The following is an 18,965-nucleotide window of genomic DNA, read 5'->3' as shown; positions in this document are numbered from 1 at the left end:
CAGGTGAGCCAAACTGGGGGCTTGAGAGGGAGAAACTCATTGGGGGGGGGGGGGCTACTGATCAGTTGGTACTGGGAGCCCAGATGCTGAGAGGAGTCCAATATTGGCTCAACAGTAAGTAGTTTGTGCATTCAGACTGTAAGATGTTCTGAATGAATTACATGTTGGGCCAAGAGAGGGAGTTTAAGGGAATTTTATTACCTGTTTTATACATTTTTCCCCTGGATACCCTAGTTCCTTCCCACTTTGCAAAGGAGTGTGGTTGGGAGGTTCATTGACTGCTAAACTTGTCCCAAGTTTGCAGGTGAGTAGTGGCATCTGCAAGGAATTGAAGCGAATGTGGGAAGAAAAGTTTGAAACCTTGCAATTTGTATTTCCTCAATAGCGGCACTTATAGAGACACCGCCTTGCAGTTCCAACGACCCAGGTTCAACCCTGGACTCTGGTGCTGTCTGCATGGACTTAACATGACTGTGACTGTATGGTTTTCCTCAGGGTGCTCCAGTTTCCTACAATATCCCACAGACATGAGGGTTGATAGGTTAATCAGCAATTGCAAATGGTCCCTAATGAGTATGTGAGTGGTCAAACATGGAGAAGAGCTGAATGGGAATGTGGAGAGTATATAATGAGTTAGAGTAATGCTGGTATAAAAATGAGTACTCAATAGTTGGTGCAGACTTGGTCGGCTGAAGGGCATGTTTGTGTGCTGTATCTCCTATTTCCAGCTTAACCTCTAACTCCACACCAGCCTGTTCTTGCCAGGTAAGATAAAGGCCTATAAAAGAAAATGCAGGAAATGTTTGCAAATTAATTTGTCACTCGGATTTGGCAAGGCTCTTTCACACACCAACCAGATAATTTTGGAGGAAGAATTCCAGATTTTCCTACTCAATGTTACCAACTGCACCTTTATTTCAAATTCTGCTGGAAGCTCATCAAACTGAAATACTAGCACTGCTTCTCTTTCCACAAATGTTGCCCGACCTGCTCAGTTTGTTCTGTCCTCGCTTCAGATTTCAGCATCTGCAGTATTTTTCTTGATTTTTTTTTACATTTGTAACTCTTTCTTCTGGATTCCTCCCAGAGGAAACTGCCTATCGTATCAAATACATTAATCAACTTCAAGACTTTGATTGGATCACTCCTCATCCATTTCAATTTAGTAAAAGCAAAAACAAAATGAACATGCAAAGAATAATAAAAGGGCCTAGGCATCAATATTTCAGTGTGTCCGAGCTGGACGAAAGGCCCAGGTAAGACATGAACCACATGCCCATCTTGGCATGTAACCGGCACACCTCCTGCTGGCCAATAATGGTGAAGCAGGTGTTAGCCTTAATACCCACAGCACAGTCCCTGCTGGTGGAGGAACACAAAAGCCATGAAGGAATGCATATCTCCCAAATTTGTACAAAGGATAACATTTCTTGAAGTTTACCAGCAACATACAGAAGTTGATTTGACAGATGAAACATATATTAGCACACAATGCAAGCCCACATTAAGAAAATCAAATACAGCACACAGCAGCTAGCTGCCTTTAGTTTATAGGACTCATTTAGCTGGAAAGCACACCAAACAGAAGGTTGCAACAAATTCACAATTTCTTCTAGACGAAAACATAGGAAAGAGTAGAAATTGCTTGTTAAGCATGCTTTAAACCAGGGATGGAACCTGGTTAAATAATAATTCAGGAATGTCCAAGGAGAAAAATGGGGCTTTGGAGGTGGGCTGAAGCAATGTGTTAAAACACATTCCATTTGTGACCAGTCTTAGGAACCAGCTCCTCCCTCCCCTGACAGCTGAAAGTATACTCGTGAAGTGATTTGAGTTTAATGTTGGCTCCTGCTGTCAAAGATTACAGCGCAATTTGGCAAAGCTGTATGTATACAAGTACTGAAGCATGGAAATTTGGTCACAATGTACTAAGCTTTCCAGTATCTCCTGTCTGATCATCACCAGTTTCCACAAATAAGACTTTTTGCGTTGAGTTGCACCACTCCAGAAATTTGGCTTCCTGTCAGGTTTGGGAGATGAAATGTTTCCCACATTGTTTATGTACATGTGATGATGTCATTCCCACTGCAATGCTTGTTCAGGGAACCACTAGGACTTACAAGATTACCTTCACCTCACATTTGTCACTGAGCTAATCTAGATTTCAGGGCGACTTTCTCTGTCGGTGTACAATTTTACAGAGGGTTTTTGTTAGCAGGTCCCTGACCCAATGCTGGCAACCTGGGTTCATTAGTTCCCTTTTTTAAAAATAAACAAATAGGCTGTCCTTGGACCTACCACAGGAATGATATTTTGTTGAATGACTACCATTATTGCTGCACTTAGTAAGTGCCTTGATAGGCAAATGCTGATTAAAAGCATAGACATACTAGACAGATCAGAGTCCTCTGTTTAATTTTATTACATGTTCCTATACCATAGGACTGATGCAGGGATATCTATGGTCCTTGTATTAATAATAATTAGTTGCTTCAGATAAATATGCACTAAGTCACACATATAAAGTAAGGATTAATTTAATTTTATGTTTATTGGGCTCATGATAGGTAGGTCCTTTAATTGAACAGACTTAACACCAGGTTGACAATGTTCTGAAGCTAAACCTTCCTCAAAAATCTCAAGGACAAAGACTAGTTCGACAGATATTTGGCCACTTATTGCACTATACTAGACTTTTTTTTTAATGTTCTGTGTTCTTGGTTTTAAAAGTTGTGTAGAATTTCTTTTTTTTTCTTGTGGATACTGTATCACAACGTGCTTGTGATGCTGCTGCAAGTACGTTTTTCATTGCACCTGAACATACGTGTACTTGTGCATATGACTATACACTCAACATTTCCATTGATAATTGACTTACCCTCTCTGGCCAATCCTCACAACTCTGAGGTCTTCACCATACTTGTTTTTAATCCATTTGATACCTTGCAACTGGGGGTCGATCATAAGTGGCCAGCGTTCACAATTGGTCAAGATGGTAGCATTCTCTGTGGACATCCTGTCTGCAGGGAGGCTCTCATTCTGCCAGGTCGCAACGTCAGCATCATCCGTAAGCATTGTCAATGGATCCAAGCCAGAAGTAACTGGGATTGGAACCTTAGTAAAAGAAAATCGTGATTGGAACCATGGTTTCACAAAGCAAAACTTTGACATAAGCTTCTTGACATCCTGGCCAATAGGCTGCAATCAGTAAAGATAAGCACTATCACTGCCACCGTGACTATTCTTAACACTGGTGCTCCATAAGGATGCATCCTCAGCCCCCTACTCTATTCTCTGCACACATGTAACTGCACGGCCAGGTTCTATTCTACAAGTTTGCGGATGACATCACTCCAGTGGGGTGTATTTCAAATAATGATGAGTCAGAGGACAGGAGGGAGATAGAGAGCTTAGTAACATGGTGTCATGACGACAAGCTTTCCCACAATATGGGGAAAACAAAAGAGCAAGTTTTTTACTTCAGGTAGTGCGGTGGTACACATGCTACTGTCTACATGGATGTTGAGGCTGAGAGGGTTGAGACTTTAAGTTCATAGGAATGAACATCAACAACAGCATGTCCTTGTCCAACCATGTAGATGTCACAGCCAAGAAACCTCACTTCCTGTACTTCCTCAGGGGGCCAAAGGAAGTTGACATGCCCCCTTTGACCATGAATATTTTTTATCAATGCACCATAGAAAACATCCTATCTACATAATGATCAGTATGGCAATTGCACTGCATGTAACCACAAGGAACTGCATAGAGTCGTGGACACAGAGCAGCAGCACATTATCCCTTCCATGAAACTTGTCTATACTTACTGCTGCCTCAGTAAAACAGCCGGCATAATCAAAGACCACACACACCCTGAACACTCTTTTTATGCCCCTCTTCCATTCACAGAAAATACAAAAACCTTAAAACATATAGCACCAGACTCAAAGACCGGTTTTACCCCACTGTTATAAGACTGCCAAATGTTTGCCTAGAATGTTAAGATGGACCATTAAGATCTACCTCATTATGATCGCACTTCACTGCTTTTTTTGTAGCTGTCACGCTTTATTTTGTATTATTGTTGTTTGACTTTGTTCTACCACACTGCACCATGTAAAAGAAAAGTGGCATAATAGTGTAGTGGCTAGCACAATGCTTTACATTGCACCAATTGTAAGATCAGGGTTCAACTCCTGACTCTGCCTGTAAGGCGTTTGTATACTCTCCCCATGACTGCACGGGTTTCCTCCGTGTGCTCCAGTCTCCTGCCACATTCCAAAGACGTACGGATTAGAGTTAGTAAGTTGAGGGCACGCTTGGCTGGCAACACTTGCGGGCTGTCACCCAGCACATCCCTGACACAAGCAATGCATCTCACTGAATGTTTTTATGTTTTGACAAATAAGGCTAATTTTTAAAAATCTCTTTAAATTAATACGCATACTCAATAGTAGAGGAACTTAACACATCAGGCAGTATCTATGGAGAGGAATAAACTCAAAGTCTTTGCGTACAACTTGAAAGGAAAATAAGCCAGAATAAGAAGTAGGGGGAGTGGTGAAGCCAGGTGGGGGTGGGGGGGGAGATGGCTGGGTAGGGGAGGGAGAATAAAGTGAGAAGCTGAGATGTGATAGATGGAAGAAGTAAAGGGTTGAATAAGGCATCTGGTAGGAGAGGAAAGTGGATCATGAGACAAAGGGAGGGAGGAGGGGTACCAGAGGAAGGTGATTGTAGGTGAGGAGAAGAGAAAAGCTAGAATGTGGAATGGAAAAAGAGAGCAGAGGGAGGGCGCAGAAAGTACCAGAGGTCAGAGAAAGCCATTACGTTGGAGCAACTCAGCTAGAATATTGAATACTTCTCCTCCAACTTGAGAATGCCTCATTGTGGCAGTAGAGGAGACCATGGGCCAACATGTTGGAACAAGAATGGGAAAGTAGAATTAAAATGGGTGACCATAAAAGATCCTGCCTATTGTGGCGGATGGAATAAATATGCATTTTTCACTGTATTTCAGTTCATGTGACAATGATAAATCACTTCAATTCAATTCAATGGTTTTTGTTTGTTCAGCTGCAGAGAAGTACTTTTTAAATCCAATTTTCCTCTAAAGTTGCTTACTTTTGCCAGCAGTACAGTATTTTAAGTGACTAAATGTCATATTCAAATTAGTCAGCCAGAGCTCACTTTATAGTGATGATCATGGCCTTGGGACTCTGCAAGTCAAAAACAATAAGGTCAAGTTATTAAAGGGAGGTGATTGATTAACAGAATCCAAGAGATGCAATATTAATGGGTTTTCTGAAAGTGGTTGATAAGAAAGCTTACAGAAGATTTGTAAATGACAAATTAACCTCTGAAAATTAATACTAGGAGAAGATCAATTGGTTTATCCTGTTCTGGACAGCTGCAATGGTTAGTGCATCATATCCATAGTCTCTGAGGGTCAAGCAGAGATACAGATACTCCCAGGAGATGTTAAAAATTAGATGAAAATCTTTGTCAATTGGAGCTTATAAGAAAATCTGCAAGATTCTACTCCTACTTCCTTGACTAATTGAAAGCAGTTTAAGGAGACCATATGGACAGTGATTAATATTGCATGTTTAATTCAAAAAAAGTGGCCTTATGGGAGAAGAAATGTAGGAAATATAGCAGCATGGATAGAAAATTGGCTCATGCACTAAAAACTAGAGTAAACTGGCATAACAATGATTCATGAAGATTAGGTACGGTTATACCTCAAGGTTAAGTATACTTGTTAGATAATGAGATGGTTAGAAAATAAGGAACAGAAAAATGAAAAATTCACTGGTCCTGCCAGTGGGAGCTATAATTTAGTGTAGACAAATACAGTGTTAAGACCAGAAATTTAAGAATTGGAAGATACATTCAATATAAAGGAACGCCATTTATAAATTTGCTGATGTTATTAGTAAAGTTTCAGATGTCACAAGGATGCCTACAAGAGTTAGACAACCAGTTGGTTGAGTGGTGTTGAAAGAACAACCTCGCACTTAGCATCAGCAAGCCGACAAAATTATTGTAGACTTCAGGAAGAGGAAGTTGAGAGAACACATACCAGTCCTAATTGAAGGGTCAACGGTGGAAAGGGTGAGCAGCTTCAAGTTCTTGAGCATCAATTATCTCAGAGGATCTATCCTTGTCCTAATACACTGATGCAATCATGGACACCATGAGCTCCACTTGGTCATGAATTTGAGGAGATTTGGTATGTCACCAATGTCTGGTATGGGACTACGATGCAAAGGATCATAAGAGGCTGCAGGGAGTTATAAATTTAGACAGTTCTATCATGGGCACAGCTCTTCCCATTGAGGGCATCTCCACCTCAAGAAGGTGGAGTCCAACAGTAAGGACCATTGCCATCCTGGATATGCCCTCTTCTCTATCAGAAAGGAGGTTCAAGAGCCTGAAGACACATACTTATTGAAGAATAGCTACTTCCTCTTAGCTATCACATTTCTGAATGGTTCAAGAACACTACCCTCATTATTTCTTTTATTGGATTATTTAATTATTTAGTAATTTATAGTAATTTAATATCTTTGTCCTTTACTGCTACCCTCACAAATTTCTACAGATATATTTTGGAAAGCATTCTAACTAGCTGCATCATCATCTGGGGGGTGCTGCACATGATCAAAATAAGCTACAGAAAGTTGTAAACACAGTTAGTTCCATCTTGGGCACTAGCCTGCCGAGCCTTTAGGACATTTTTAAGAACCAACACCTCAAAAAGCGGTGTTCATCTTTAAGGACCTCCATCACTCAGGACATGCCTTCTTCTCGTTGCTACCATCAGACAGGAGGCAGAGGAGCCTGAAGGCACACACACTATACATATATATATATATTCACTGTAATTCACAGTTTTTTTTATTATGAATTGCAATGTAATGCTGTCATATAACAACAAATTTCACGACATATGCCGACGATATTCAACCTGACTCTGATTCACATTTCACTCATAATAAGTCTATTTCCAATTCTAATTCTAAATAATAAACAGATTATTAGGAGTTTTGAAGTATGAGTAAAGGTAGACGAAGAGCAACATTCGTAAAGCAGTAAAGTGGAGTAAAGCAGAGAAGGCTAAGAGAAAAGTTAACAGAGATAGTTTAAAATCATAACGCATTTTGACAGTGTAAGGAAGACCTATTTCCTGTGGGTGGGAAGTCAAAGCTGAGAATTTATAAATCACTACCAAGAGATTCAGGAGGCAGATGATGAGGCATTTCCTTCTGACAAGGATTATTGGTGCTTTTCCGTAGAGAGCAGTAGAACCACAAAAAAGAACACTTTCAGAGAAAATTATACATGGATTTAAAGCTGTGTTATGCAGAGTTATACATAACTAAAGAAAGCTACAAGGCCTGGGCAGCAGGAAGAGTTTTAAATTGCTCTAAGCAAATGCCAACACAGATTTCACAGGCAGAATGCCAGCTTCAGTGTTTGACTTTCTATTACCATAAATGAGATCAGCTAATTCAGCACAGAATGGGGATTAAACAGTAAATGGTTCGGGAGTTTCTTGGGTAGGAAATTCACCTGCTAAGCTATGAGCAAGCAATTTATTTTTACTTTCATTACAATCAATGTTAACAATGCAATGATCTTTACAGTGTGTAAGAATTATTTAATTTAATAAGAGTGCAACAAAAATCTACATGACATCGCTTATGGCTCTGCTCTCTTCCAAAGTTCTGAAATAAGTGAAAAAGTTCTCAGCAGTTCCCATCACTAAATCAGCATTGTGGCAGCCCCTACTCAAAGCCTTCACCGATGACCTCATTGTAACAACATCATCACTCCCAGGCAGCAGAGGACATTGCAAGGGCAAGGATGAGCTTTAAGCCAGAGAAAATCAGGTCTCTGGTATTAAAGAAAGGCAGACTCCCAGACAGGTTCCATTTCTCCTTGTATTATATTGCTATCCCATCCATCTCTGAGAAACCAGTCATGAGTCTGGGGAGCATCTTTGACTGCAGCCTAAGTGATGCCATCTGGAAGGCCACCAAGGAGTTAGAAGTCTGGTTCACCACTGTGGATAAGTCAGGCCTACCTGGCAAGTTCAAGGCTGGGATCTAACAGCATGGCATCATCCCCAGAATATTCTGGCCAATGCTGACATATGAGGTATCCACGTCAACTGTTGATACTCTTGAAAGAAAGATCAATGGCTGGGTCTCGCACGTAGCCTGAACAGCATTGTTCTGTACAGGAAGAGAAACCAGGCTACTTCCCTTCAGTAGCCTGGCTTCCTGTACAAAAGAATTACTGCTGTACAACAATTCTAGAGACCACAAGGTCAGGACAGCAGGCATTGAAGCCAGACAGGCAGGAAGTCAAAGGCCCAGGATGCAGTGATGACCGAGTCATGTCTAGGGTACAGGAATCTGGTAGGGACAATAGCGTCTGGTCAAGCAGGGCTGGGAAGCTTCCCTTCAAACTGCTTCAACAGGGCCCAGGGTGTGGACCAGTGTAAACTGGCCCAGGAAGAGAGGAATGGGGCAGCAGGGAGCTTGAACAAGGTATGAGGCTGCCCGGAAGCAGAAAATCTCCTGAACCAATATCTGGCAGGCAGAACCACAGAACATCAAGTTCATGCTCCAGGCTGAGTATGATGTTCTGCTTTGTCCAGGGAACCTTTTCGCTTGGGGCAAAAGTGAGACACCATGATATCCTCTCTGCCCTAGCAGAGGAGCACTGGAACACATCCTCAGCAGCTGCCCAAAAGCCCTGGGAGAAGGCTGCTACTGCTGGTGCCATGACCAGGTGCTGAAGGCAGTGGAAGGAAATATTTCCTCGGCCATTAGCAACAGTAGGCACCTCAGCCAACCCAGAAAGACCATTGCTTTTGTAAAGATGGAGACCAACCACATTCTCAGCTAAGTTCACCAGTAAACTTGCTCGCCATTGCGTCTGACTGGCAACTGAAAATCAATCTTGGCGAGCAACTAAAGTTCCCTGACTTCATTGCATCATCATTACTGAGTTCTGACATGGTCATTCTGACAGAAATCTTGAAGCAGATGGTCATGGTAGAACTGACAGAGCCTTGGGAAGACCTAATTGAGGAGGCATTCGGGTGTATAAGGCAGCCAAATATGAGGAACAGGTAGAGCCATACCAGAGAGGGGAGTGGAGGGCACGATGCGAGCCTATAGAGGTGGGATGTAGAGGTTTTGCAGGCTGCTCGCTCTGCAGAATCTACTCTCCCCTTGGCATTACAGGGGTGGGTGGGGCTGCAAAGAATAGAACCATCAGGGCCATTACAGAGGCTGCTCAGTGTGCCTCCAGATGGCTATCAGTCAAGAGATGTGACCTGTGGACCAGTGCTACTGGGACACAAGCTGAGGTCTGATCAACCTTGGCTGTGTTGACTGGGTGAGGGTGTCTAATGTTGAAAGACTCGTAAACACCCAATGACCACAGGTTACATCACTGATGATGTGTCCAAGCACATCTTAGGATGTACCTCAGCAGCATACTTTGTGGTTGCTGTTGGAGTTGCCAGTGACAGCAAATAGTGTGAATTGCAGACATTGTGTGCAAATGGTGGAGGGTTTCATTAGATTAATTGGGTGCAGATCAAGTGGGCTGTTGGTTGTGGATGATATCAAGCTCTTTAAATGCTGTTGATTCAGCACTCATCCAGGAAAAGGCAATTTTTTTTTCTGCTTTGTAGATTGCAGAAAAGCTTTGGGACATCAAGGGGTGAAATATCTCCCCGGATACAACTCTTGTAGACACAATATTCATGTAGCTGGTTAGTTGAGCTTCTGCTCAATATAAACACCCACATGCTGTCAATTAAGGCATAGTAACATCATTGAAAGTCAAATGTACTGTAGGTGTTGATACATTCTGCTGTGCAGATAATCAATACCTACCTCTATGGCATGAAAGTTGTATACTGTTCACCAGCCCATCAGTGAATGTTACCTAGCTCATAGTGAATGAAAACTTCAACAGTTTCAATAAAATTGAACACTAGGCCAACAGAGGCATAAATCCTCTCTGATGATTTTAGAAAAGAAAATGATCTTTGATGAAAGACCAGAAGATGATGATGGTGGAGCTTCGGTAAAGATACAATTGATTGGTTTCACCCACCACAACCATTTTCCTTTGTGTGAGGTATGACTTCAGCTGTTGGGGTACTTACCCTCAATGTCTATTGATGCATATCTATTGATATGCTCAAATGTTGTCTTGATATCAAGGGTGTTAACTCCTTAGGAATTTAGCTCATTGGAGCCTATGTTTGGACCAGTGATGGGATGAGGTCTGGAATCAAACAGTCCAAAAGTTCAAAATTCAAAGTGAATTTATTATCACCAAGTATATATATGTCACCATATACATTGGTTTTCTTGTGGGCATACTCAGTAAGTCCTAAAACCATAATAGAATCAAAGAAGGACCACATCCAACGGGATGGACAAACAACCACAATGTGCAAAAGATAACAAACTGTGCAAATACAAAAGAAAAATTAAATAATACTAATAAATAAGCAATATATATTGAAAACATGAGATGAAAAGAAAGTGAATCATAGGTTGTGGGAACAGTTCAGTGATGAGACAAGTGAAGTTGAGTGAAGTTATCCCTACTGGCTCAAGAGCCTGATGGCTGAAGAATAATAATTGTTCCTGAACCTGTTAGTGAGAGTCCTGAGGTTCGTGTACATTCTTCCTGATCGCAGCAAATTAGATGATGGGATAGCACACTTTATTTGAAAAACAATCCCTGGACGACCTTGCGTCCGGCCCTTGGAATCGAGTTATCATTTTGCAATAACCTCACATTACTTTTTGTTGAGGTGAGATTTGCTTCAGGTATTGATATCTGAGCCATTGGCCAGTAGAATTATATTGCCTAACTTGTTCAGATGTGGACAAACTTACTTTCTATAAGATTTATTACACAGGAGATTAAACTCTATCAGAAGCTACCACAGCAACATATCACCTGTCTTGCTCATCAGAATTCATGTTCCACATTGTGCAGCCTCCCCTATTGAAAAATTAAGTCTGTAATTGAACTGAATTTTGGAAAGTGCATTGCAGAATATATACACTGGTCAGAGGAGAATCTCTACCTATGTTATGTCAAATATCAAGATACATTTACTGGAAATCTGGAGCAACATACAGTGAAGGTTGGAGGTGTTGTGGATAGTGTGGAAGGCTGTCAGAGGTTACAGTGGGACATTGATAGGATGCAAAACTGGGCTGAGAAGTGACAGATGGAGTTCAAGCCAGATAAATGTGAAGTGGTTCATTTTGCTCAGTCAAATATGATGGCATAATATAGTATTAATGGTAAGTCTCTTGGCAGTGTGGAGGACCAGAGGGATCTTGGGATCTGAGTCCATAGGACAAGCAAAGCAGCTGCGCAGATTGACTCTGTGGTTAAGAAGGCGTATCGTATATTGGCCTTCATCAATTGTGGAATTGAATTTAGGAGCCAAGGGGCAATGTTGCAGCTATATAGCACCCTGGTCAGACCCCACATGGAGTACTATGCTCAGTTCTGGTCACCTCACTACAGGAAGGATGTGGAAGCCATAGAAAAGGTGCAGACGAGATTTACAAGGATGTTGCCTGGACTGGGGAGCATGCCTTATGAGAAAGGTTGAGTGAACTTGGCCTTTTCTCCTTGGAGCAACGGAGGATGAGAGGCGACCTGATAGAGGTGTATAAGATGATGAGAGGCATTGATCGTGTGGATAGTCAGAGGCTTTTTCCCAGGGCTGAAATGGTTGCCAAAAGAGGGTACAGGTTTAAGGTGCTGGGGAGTAGCTACAGGGGTAAATTTTTTACTCAGAGAGTGGTGAGTGTGTGGAATGGTCTGCCGGCAACGGTGGTGGAGGTGGATACAATAGGGTCTTTTAAGAGACTTTTAGATAGGTGCATGGAGCTTAGTAAAATAGAGGGCTATAGGTAAGCCTAGTAACTTCTACGGTAGGGACATGTACGGCACAACTCTGTGGGCCAAAGGGCCTGTATTGTGCTGTAGGTTTTCTATGTTCCTATGAAGCTGGAGGAAATTGGGGGATTAGGCAGGCAGTATCTAGCAAGGGAAATAGATAATCAGCATTTCAGGTTAAGACCAAATGAAGTGTCTCAATGTGAAACATTTCCTTCCATAGATGCTTTCTGACCAACTGAGCTCCTCCTTTGAATTTTAATTTTTTTCTAGTTGTATGATATCAGCATAGAAATAAAATATAAAAGCCATTTTTAATGCCCATTCAGTCACTATTTTCAGTGCAAGAGAGTTTGATGATAATGATTACACCTTTAAAAACTAATTTACACTGGTATAGATAAGCCCCAAGTTTTACTGGGATTTTTTGTGAATATCCTTCTGGTACCAAGACCAAATTCACACCATTCTGTTTGTTTTAATGCAGAAAATTTCAGAGGGATATTCACCAAGATCCTGCTTCCTAAATTACACACATGCTCTCCCTCGCCACAAGTGCTGCTGAAACCTTCATCCAAATCTTTATTAAATGTAACAATTTGAACATCTCCTTGGCAGCCTGAGCTTTGTCCTGAACTTTGCATAATTTGTTGCCAGTATCCCAACTGACATCAAACCTTGTTCAACAATCCTACTTGTCTGGCACTGGCACTTGATTCTAACAAAAAGTAATTTACTTGAAACATTAACTGCTTCCCTCTCCAAAGATGCTGCCTGATCTGATAAACATTTTTTATTTGGTTCAGTTGTGGGTTTTTTTTGTCTTCCATTACCCTGATTTCACACTGGTTTTAATCTTTGGAAAATGAACACTTTACAGAAACTTGTATAAAATGAAACAGAAGTGCCTAGCACTGACTAAAAGCTGGTGAAGAGTGGTGAAATGATAGGATACAAGTTTACAAGCAAATTTTTAAAAATATAGGTTTCAACAGTTACCTAATATAGACAGGGAACATAATTGTGCAAAGAGCAAAGATGTGTAAAGGAATCAACTTGATTTGTACCTTGCCTAAGGAAGTAGCAAGCTGGCTGGGTTGATTCAGGGGAATGAATAAATGAATTGGGGCACCTAAAGCATGTACTAGAGGAAGAAACACTTGGTGAAGAAAGTCACTGGATATGAGAAATAGTGTAATTATGGACAGCCCAACAATGGTAAAAAAAGACATATCTGGAAGAGGGACAATTTCGGTAAGGCACAAAAGTATCAAAATCTGAAAGCCAGACAGAAAGTGAACATGGGAAGATACTCAAGGATGCTGGAAGTTAACATGCGATAGAAGTAAAGTGACTTAACACACACACTTAAGAGACATGGAGAATGAAGCACCAGCAAACATAAAAAGGAAATAAAGGTGGTCTTTTATGAACGTACAAACCAAGTGAAGGACTTTGAAAAAAAGGCCATCATGATCAGAGACCATAAATGCTACTTGTTTATAGAGTCAGGAAATGGCTGAGATACTAAATGTGCACCACAGAAGAATCTGTGATTAATGCAGCTGTAATGGAGAAAACAGTAGTTATATTGGAGATAACAAAATAGATAAAAAGGATATTGTACAGAATGTTTGGTATATAATTATGATAAAAGACTGAAATCATAGAAATGTTACACTGTTACTTGAAAAGAGCACTTACATTTATACCAGCTGAAGGACAGCAGAGGAGATTTTTCCAGATGCTAATCTGTGCAAAATTCATTGATGCTTGGAATATACTGGTTAATAAATGAAAATGATCATGGATTTGTTAGAGGTCCCAATTAGGGAAAGGTAAGGACTAATGTGGTAAAGGCAGCTGATCACTCTGACTAGGATTCATCTAAAGGTAGCCTTACATTTGATTATCAGATTCTACTGAACAACACTGAAGGGTTTTTGCAACAGAGTTAATCATGTGCAAGTGGAATTCTGAAAGACCTTTGACAGAGTACAACCAAACTAGTTGACAAACATTAAGGAACAGTGGCAATAATTTTAAAAATTGCTTTAAAAAAACAGTAGAACAATACTCTTTCAGTCTAAAGTAAGTTATTCAGTGCTTCGATTATCCAGGGATTAGTTACAAGGACCAAAATTCTATTTGCTATACAGGAATGACTTAGGTATGTATGTCATAAAATTGAGATTTACCAGTTGAACAAAAAAATGATCAGGAATGCAATATGCATTAAACCATGAGCAAAATGAGGTGAAAACAGGATAATAATTTGGGAGGTGTATGGCTTGTGAAATATACCACAAAGAGGTATGAAGTGAAATATTTTAATGAAAAGTTAGGTGGGGAAGCTATCTGAATTAAATAGTAAAACTTGAAAGTGGGTATAAGAGCAAAATTCACATTTTGGACGGTCAATGTAAAGTAAATGACACCCTCTATTTACAGAGACATTGAGTACAACAAAGAGTTAATGTTAAACCCTCATAAAACAATACAATAAGAATACACGGCTCAATTCTTAACACTGCATTTTTGGAAGAATGTAATGGATTTAGGTTGTAAAGGGATTAATTGAATCAGGACTTCAGTTATATAGAGTGACTGAAGATGTTAGGGTCATTGTCCTTTGAATAAAAAGGATAGAAATGATTTGAAGGATTTTTTCTTAATCAATAATAAGCAGATATGTGAAAGATGAGCAGACTGGCTAAGGAGCATCATTCCAAGGAACCTTCTGCAAAGATCTGCTGGGGTCATAAGAAGGACATTAACGAGGTAGATAATGTGAAAATATACCTAAACATTCACAAAAAATAAAGTAAAATAGCAACTATATATCACGAGGAATAAAAGTCATATGTTGGATATCATATGTAAGCTTTGATGTTTTGAATTGTGAACTCAATGTTCATTTGATTAAAATAGCTAAATGGTACAAAATTTGTTCCATAGTATAGTTAATATTAGAGACACAATTAACACTTTTAAATATACAAGATCCAGCCTGAAAAATTGTATTATTTCAACTTCTTCCTTTAAAAATGCCCTTAATAGCTACTTTCACAATCCATAGTGTTATTAATGATTAAAGTAAATATTAAAGTAACTGAAGGCTTAGCTGAATAATTGAAAGTGAAGTTAGCACATACCTCTTATACTTAAGATTTTATAAAGGACAGAGTTAATATAGTCAAAGGCCCCAATTGGGACTGACTCCTGTCAATTATCAGCTGGATCACAAAACAAAATAATCATATTATCTGAGATAAAGTGCGACTTTTGTTTGTGTACTATTACCCTGGATAGAGTGACAGATTTTAGGAATGTAACCTTTGAGTGACATCAAGATAGAGAACCTTATTTTATATAATTTCACAACATAAAATACATGGAGGTTCATAAACAATGTGACAATTAATCATTTCAATATGTCTGCTTTTAAGGCATCGGTCCTTTTGAATCATAGCTTTAGGCTATGAGAATTTCTACCATATTACTTTTTTCATTACTCTGCCTAATAATGTGATAGTTATGATTTATTTCAAAATATGAAATTTCCTTTTCAAGGAAGTTAGATTAAAATATATTGCAATAAATAAATTATAGACTATAGAATCTAGATGGACATTGCCGGTCCTTTGCATTGTTCGTAATGGTGGATCTTAACAGTTACAAACCAGAAATACTACATTATGTCCCCATGGAAATCACTATCTTGTAGTGGTTTCTGAAATAGTTTGTCTAAAAAATGAACCACAATCTTATTGCACACATAAATCTCGGTTGATTACCAAAGTCACTGGTAGTAACAACATAAATACAGGAAGATAAATTTTAACACTGCGTAGTGAACACATTGCACAACTAAATCAACAATACCTTTACAATGTTTAATGTCACACCAGTTTAATAATGCTTCCTAACGTATTCTCTGTAGGTTGAATCTTGAGAACACACCATGCAGAGTAGCTCATTTGTGGACATTTCAATTTTTTTGCACCTTTTTACAAATATTAAGAATATGAAAGTAATTGAAAGTAGATGTAACATCAAACTGAACAGTATTTTATTTTTATTAGATAACCATGTGGGGTTGATCTTAAGCCTGAAATCTAATTACACCATTTGCTGACAGTTACAAACAATTTCTAACAATATTTGAAAAGCTTGATCAGATAAGGGCCTTCCAACTTGTTATCATTTACCTCTTTTATGCTGTGTGCTGAAGTAGGGTTATATGTTTTGCAACAAGATTTGGAACCAAACACTACATTTTATTCAGCTTGTAGGAGTCCTAATAACAGATTTAAAGCTATGTTATTTGACTGGTTCAGTTTAAAAAAAATCACACTCCATTATACACATCAAATCACACTCCATGGTACTTGTTCAAATGGTGAGTGAGAAGCCAACATGTATGGTATCTATGGCAACTCACCAACAGCCAAGGCACTATCACCAGAAACTTGTCAATTAATAGGCTCCTCTAGAGTACAATAGCATCAGCTGCAAATGCAACCAAAAGTTAGGTTATTGATGTTCTGATAAAAAGAGGTCTTGTAAATTCAGTTATGTTCTAACAGTCAGCATCTATGCTGGCTAATTTGTACTTCAGCAGTCTCACTGTAACTAGAATTATAAAAACACCTGGTAATCACACACAAAGGCTACTCTGGCTCATTCCACAACACTGATCTAATTATATATCTTCTTTCTACCTAACCAAAACAGATACTTGTCAGGGTATTACTCACTGAGCTATTCCAACTTTAACAAAGCACCCAATTCAGCCTCACGAGAGTAAACTGATAAATGTGATTCAGAACAATTAAACCATTTATTTACCATTAAGGTGTATTGTGACTATGAAACTGAATGGTAGAACTTAATGTTCCTTGGCAATACAATACTTCTGACATCTATCTACATTTATTTATGATATTTGCATCTTGGATAACTCTAGGGCCTATATCATACATAAAATGATTTGTAAAGACCTTCTCGGGATTTATGTGAAATTGTACAGAGTTCAGGCTTTAAGGGTGACTGGGGGGCGGGGGGGGGGGGGGGGCAAGTATTGTTGAATTCATTAGAAGGGCATAATTAACATTTTTGGAATTGTTCCCAGACAGCGTGGTAGATTATAAGGACTGGAAAAGACTACAGGTTGATGACAGGGATGAGAGCCCGCCTTTGAGTAACACAGAACCAACTTAATGCAAGAATTCCCTGATCCTGATGGCAAAAATAAAGGGTTGAGGTACGAGGGGGGATAGAAAGCAATCCAGCCACTCTAAGTTTGCAAACACTGATGAAAGGGCACCTGTCTCCTGGATTTACCTTTATTTCTATGTCTTAAGTTTGTTGAGCTTAGCATCATTCATGGTTTGGTTTGTATGGAGTTAATATCCAAAGTGCACAGCCACACCAAAACATTCAGATAACCCAATCAGTCTGCCAGTTGAGATGTTTAACAGTTTGTCTTCAAAACTAAAGGTTGTTGAGGGTTAACCTTTTTTCCTACTCTTTATGGTATACTATTAATGAATTAAACATTTCAATTCAATATTACTTCAACACATCAATAATAAAAATGGAATATGCAATGCAAATCATGTTATTGCCCATTTCTGCAACTGACATAATATTCCCCCAGGCCTTATCTCCCAAGCAATACAGTGAGATGATTTACATGACGGCTTTATGCATTAAGAGAAGATACTACCCAATTTTTTTTTTTGAAACTCCAAATGACAAGAGGGTGCTGGGCTATGTGGAGTTGCAAAGTCAAATTAATAGAAGTTAAATTGATAATATATCAACAAGATTTCTGCCACAGAGATATTATAAAAAATATGAAGTATTATGTAAAAGAGCAATGTTTATAACATGCATATTGAAACAAGCTATTCTGTATGCTGATAGTGTAACATAAAAACTTGAATGTCTAGTGTTTTTGGTATGCCCTTGAATATTGGAAAGTGTGGTAAGTAGTTGCAATGGCACAGCTATAGGTTGTGGGCCGGCCAATGAAAATTTCGGTCATGCTTGAGAATCATGGCCTCAGCAGGTATATGACGGGCTTTGCACTTTTTCACCAGTGGAAATGAAAATCAACTGAAGTTGAACTTGGCAAGTGCCCAGTGTGGGACAATGGAGGAGTGGTCATAAACCCATACAAGACCTAGGATTACATTGGATAGGTGATTAGATATGCAGCCAGAGCCGAAATCCTGGCTCTCATGGGAAGGAAATTGATGGCTGTGTCTGAGTGGTCAAAGACAGAGGTAGTGACATTGTTGTTTTTGAGGTAAGTGAGCTACCCTCTGGATAATATGTAAGTTTGGGGCTTGCTTGAGTGGAGTCCTTGTCTGGCTCTTCACAATAAAAGCTTAATTGACCTAAAGTGTCCAGTGATATTTGTTCTCAGGACCATTTATTTACCTACAGAATGCTCCTGAAATAGTTCTGCAGAAGGAATGATACAACTTGATGCATGCCAGATACACAAACCATGTTGGTGCCTGGTCAAGTTCCTGGAAAAACACTGGAGGACAATGAAATAGTGCTCATCACATTCTACTTAATGGTACCACAGAGATACAACTGAGGGATATCACGCTATTGTTTACTGTGATGTTTGTATGGCCATTTCCATAGAGTTATATTATTTTCATTTATGTAAAACTGCAGTAAGGGAAGCCAAGTTAATGCTTCAGATCATTGATCTTTCATTAGAACTAAATCTATTTCTCTCTGCTCATCTGCTAAATCCTGTCCTTTCTACCTTTATTTATAACATGTGTGACAGGATTATGATTTATGATGTCATCTAACTGGTTGGTTTAGTTGTCACCTGGTTATCTATCAGTACAAGTTTGTTTTCTTGCTGATGCATTCTTCTGCTGTTATGAATAATAAAACACAACAGCCATTTAAAGTAATGTGCCAGACAAAAAGAGGCGTTAATACAGAATACATATTCCAGTGAAACA

The 18,965-nt window shown here is 39.4% G+C and overlaps 1 protein-coding gene across 1 annotated transcript in view; it reads right to left on the bottom strand.

Annotated features, from left to right (window-relative positions):
• Positions 1–18,965, bottom strand: part of dnah9 (dynein, axonemal, heavy chain 9) — a 550,870-nt gene that overhangs the window by 187,782 nt on the left and 344,123 nt on the right. The window contains exon 53 of the mRNA XM_073025877.1: positions 2,879–3,114. Coding sequence (XP_072881978.1) covers positions 2,879–3,114 — 236 coding nt within the window. The remainder of the gene's footprint in view (positions 1–2,878; positions 3,115–18,965) is intronic.

This window comes from Hemitrygon akajei, chromosome 22 (genome assembly GCF_048418815.1).
Source record: "Hemitrygon akajei chromosome 22, sHemAka1.3, whole genome shotgun sequence".
Classification (NCBI taxonomy): Eukaryota; Metazoa; Chordata; class Chondrichthyes; order Myliobatiformes; family Dasyatidae; genus Hemitrygon; species Hemitrygon akajei.
Note: the sequence above shows the minus strand (reverse complement) of the source record. Positions and strands in the feature narration are given on the sequence as shown.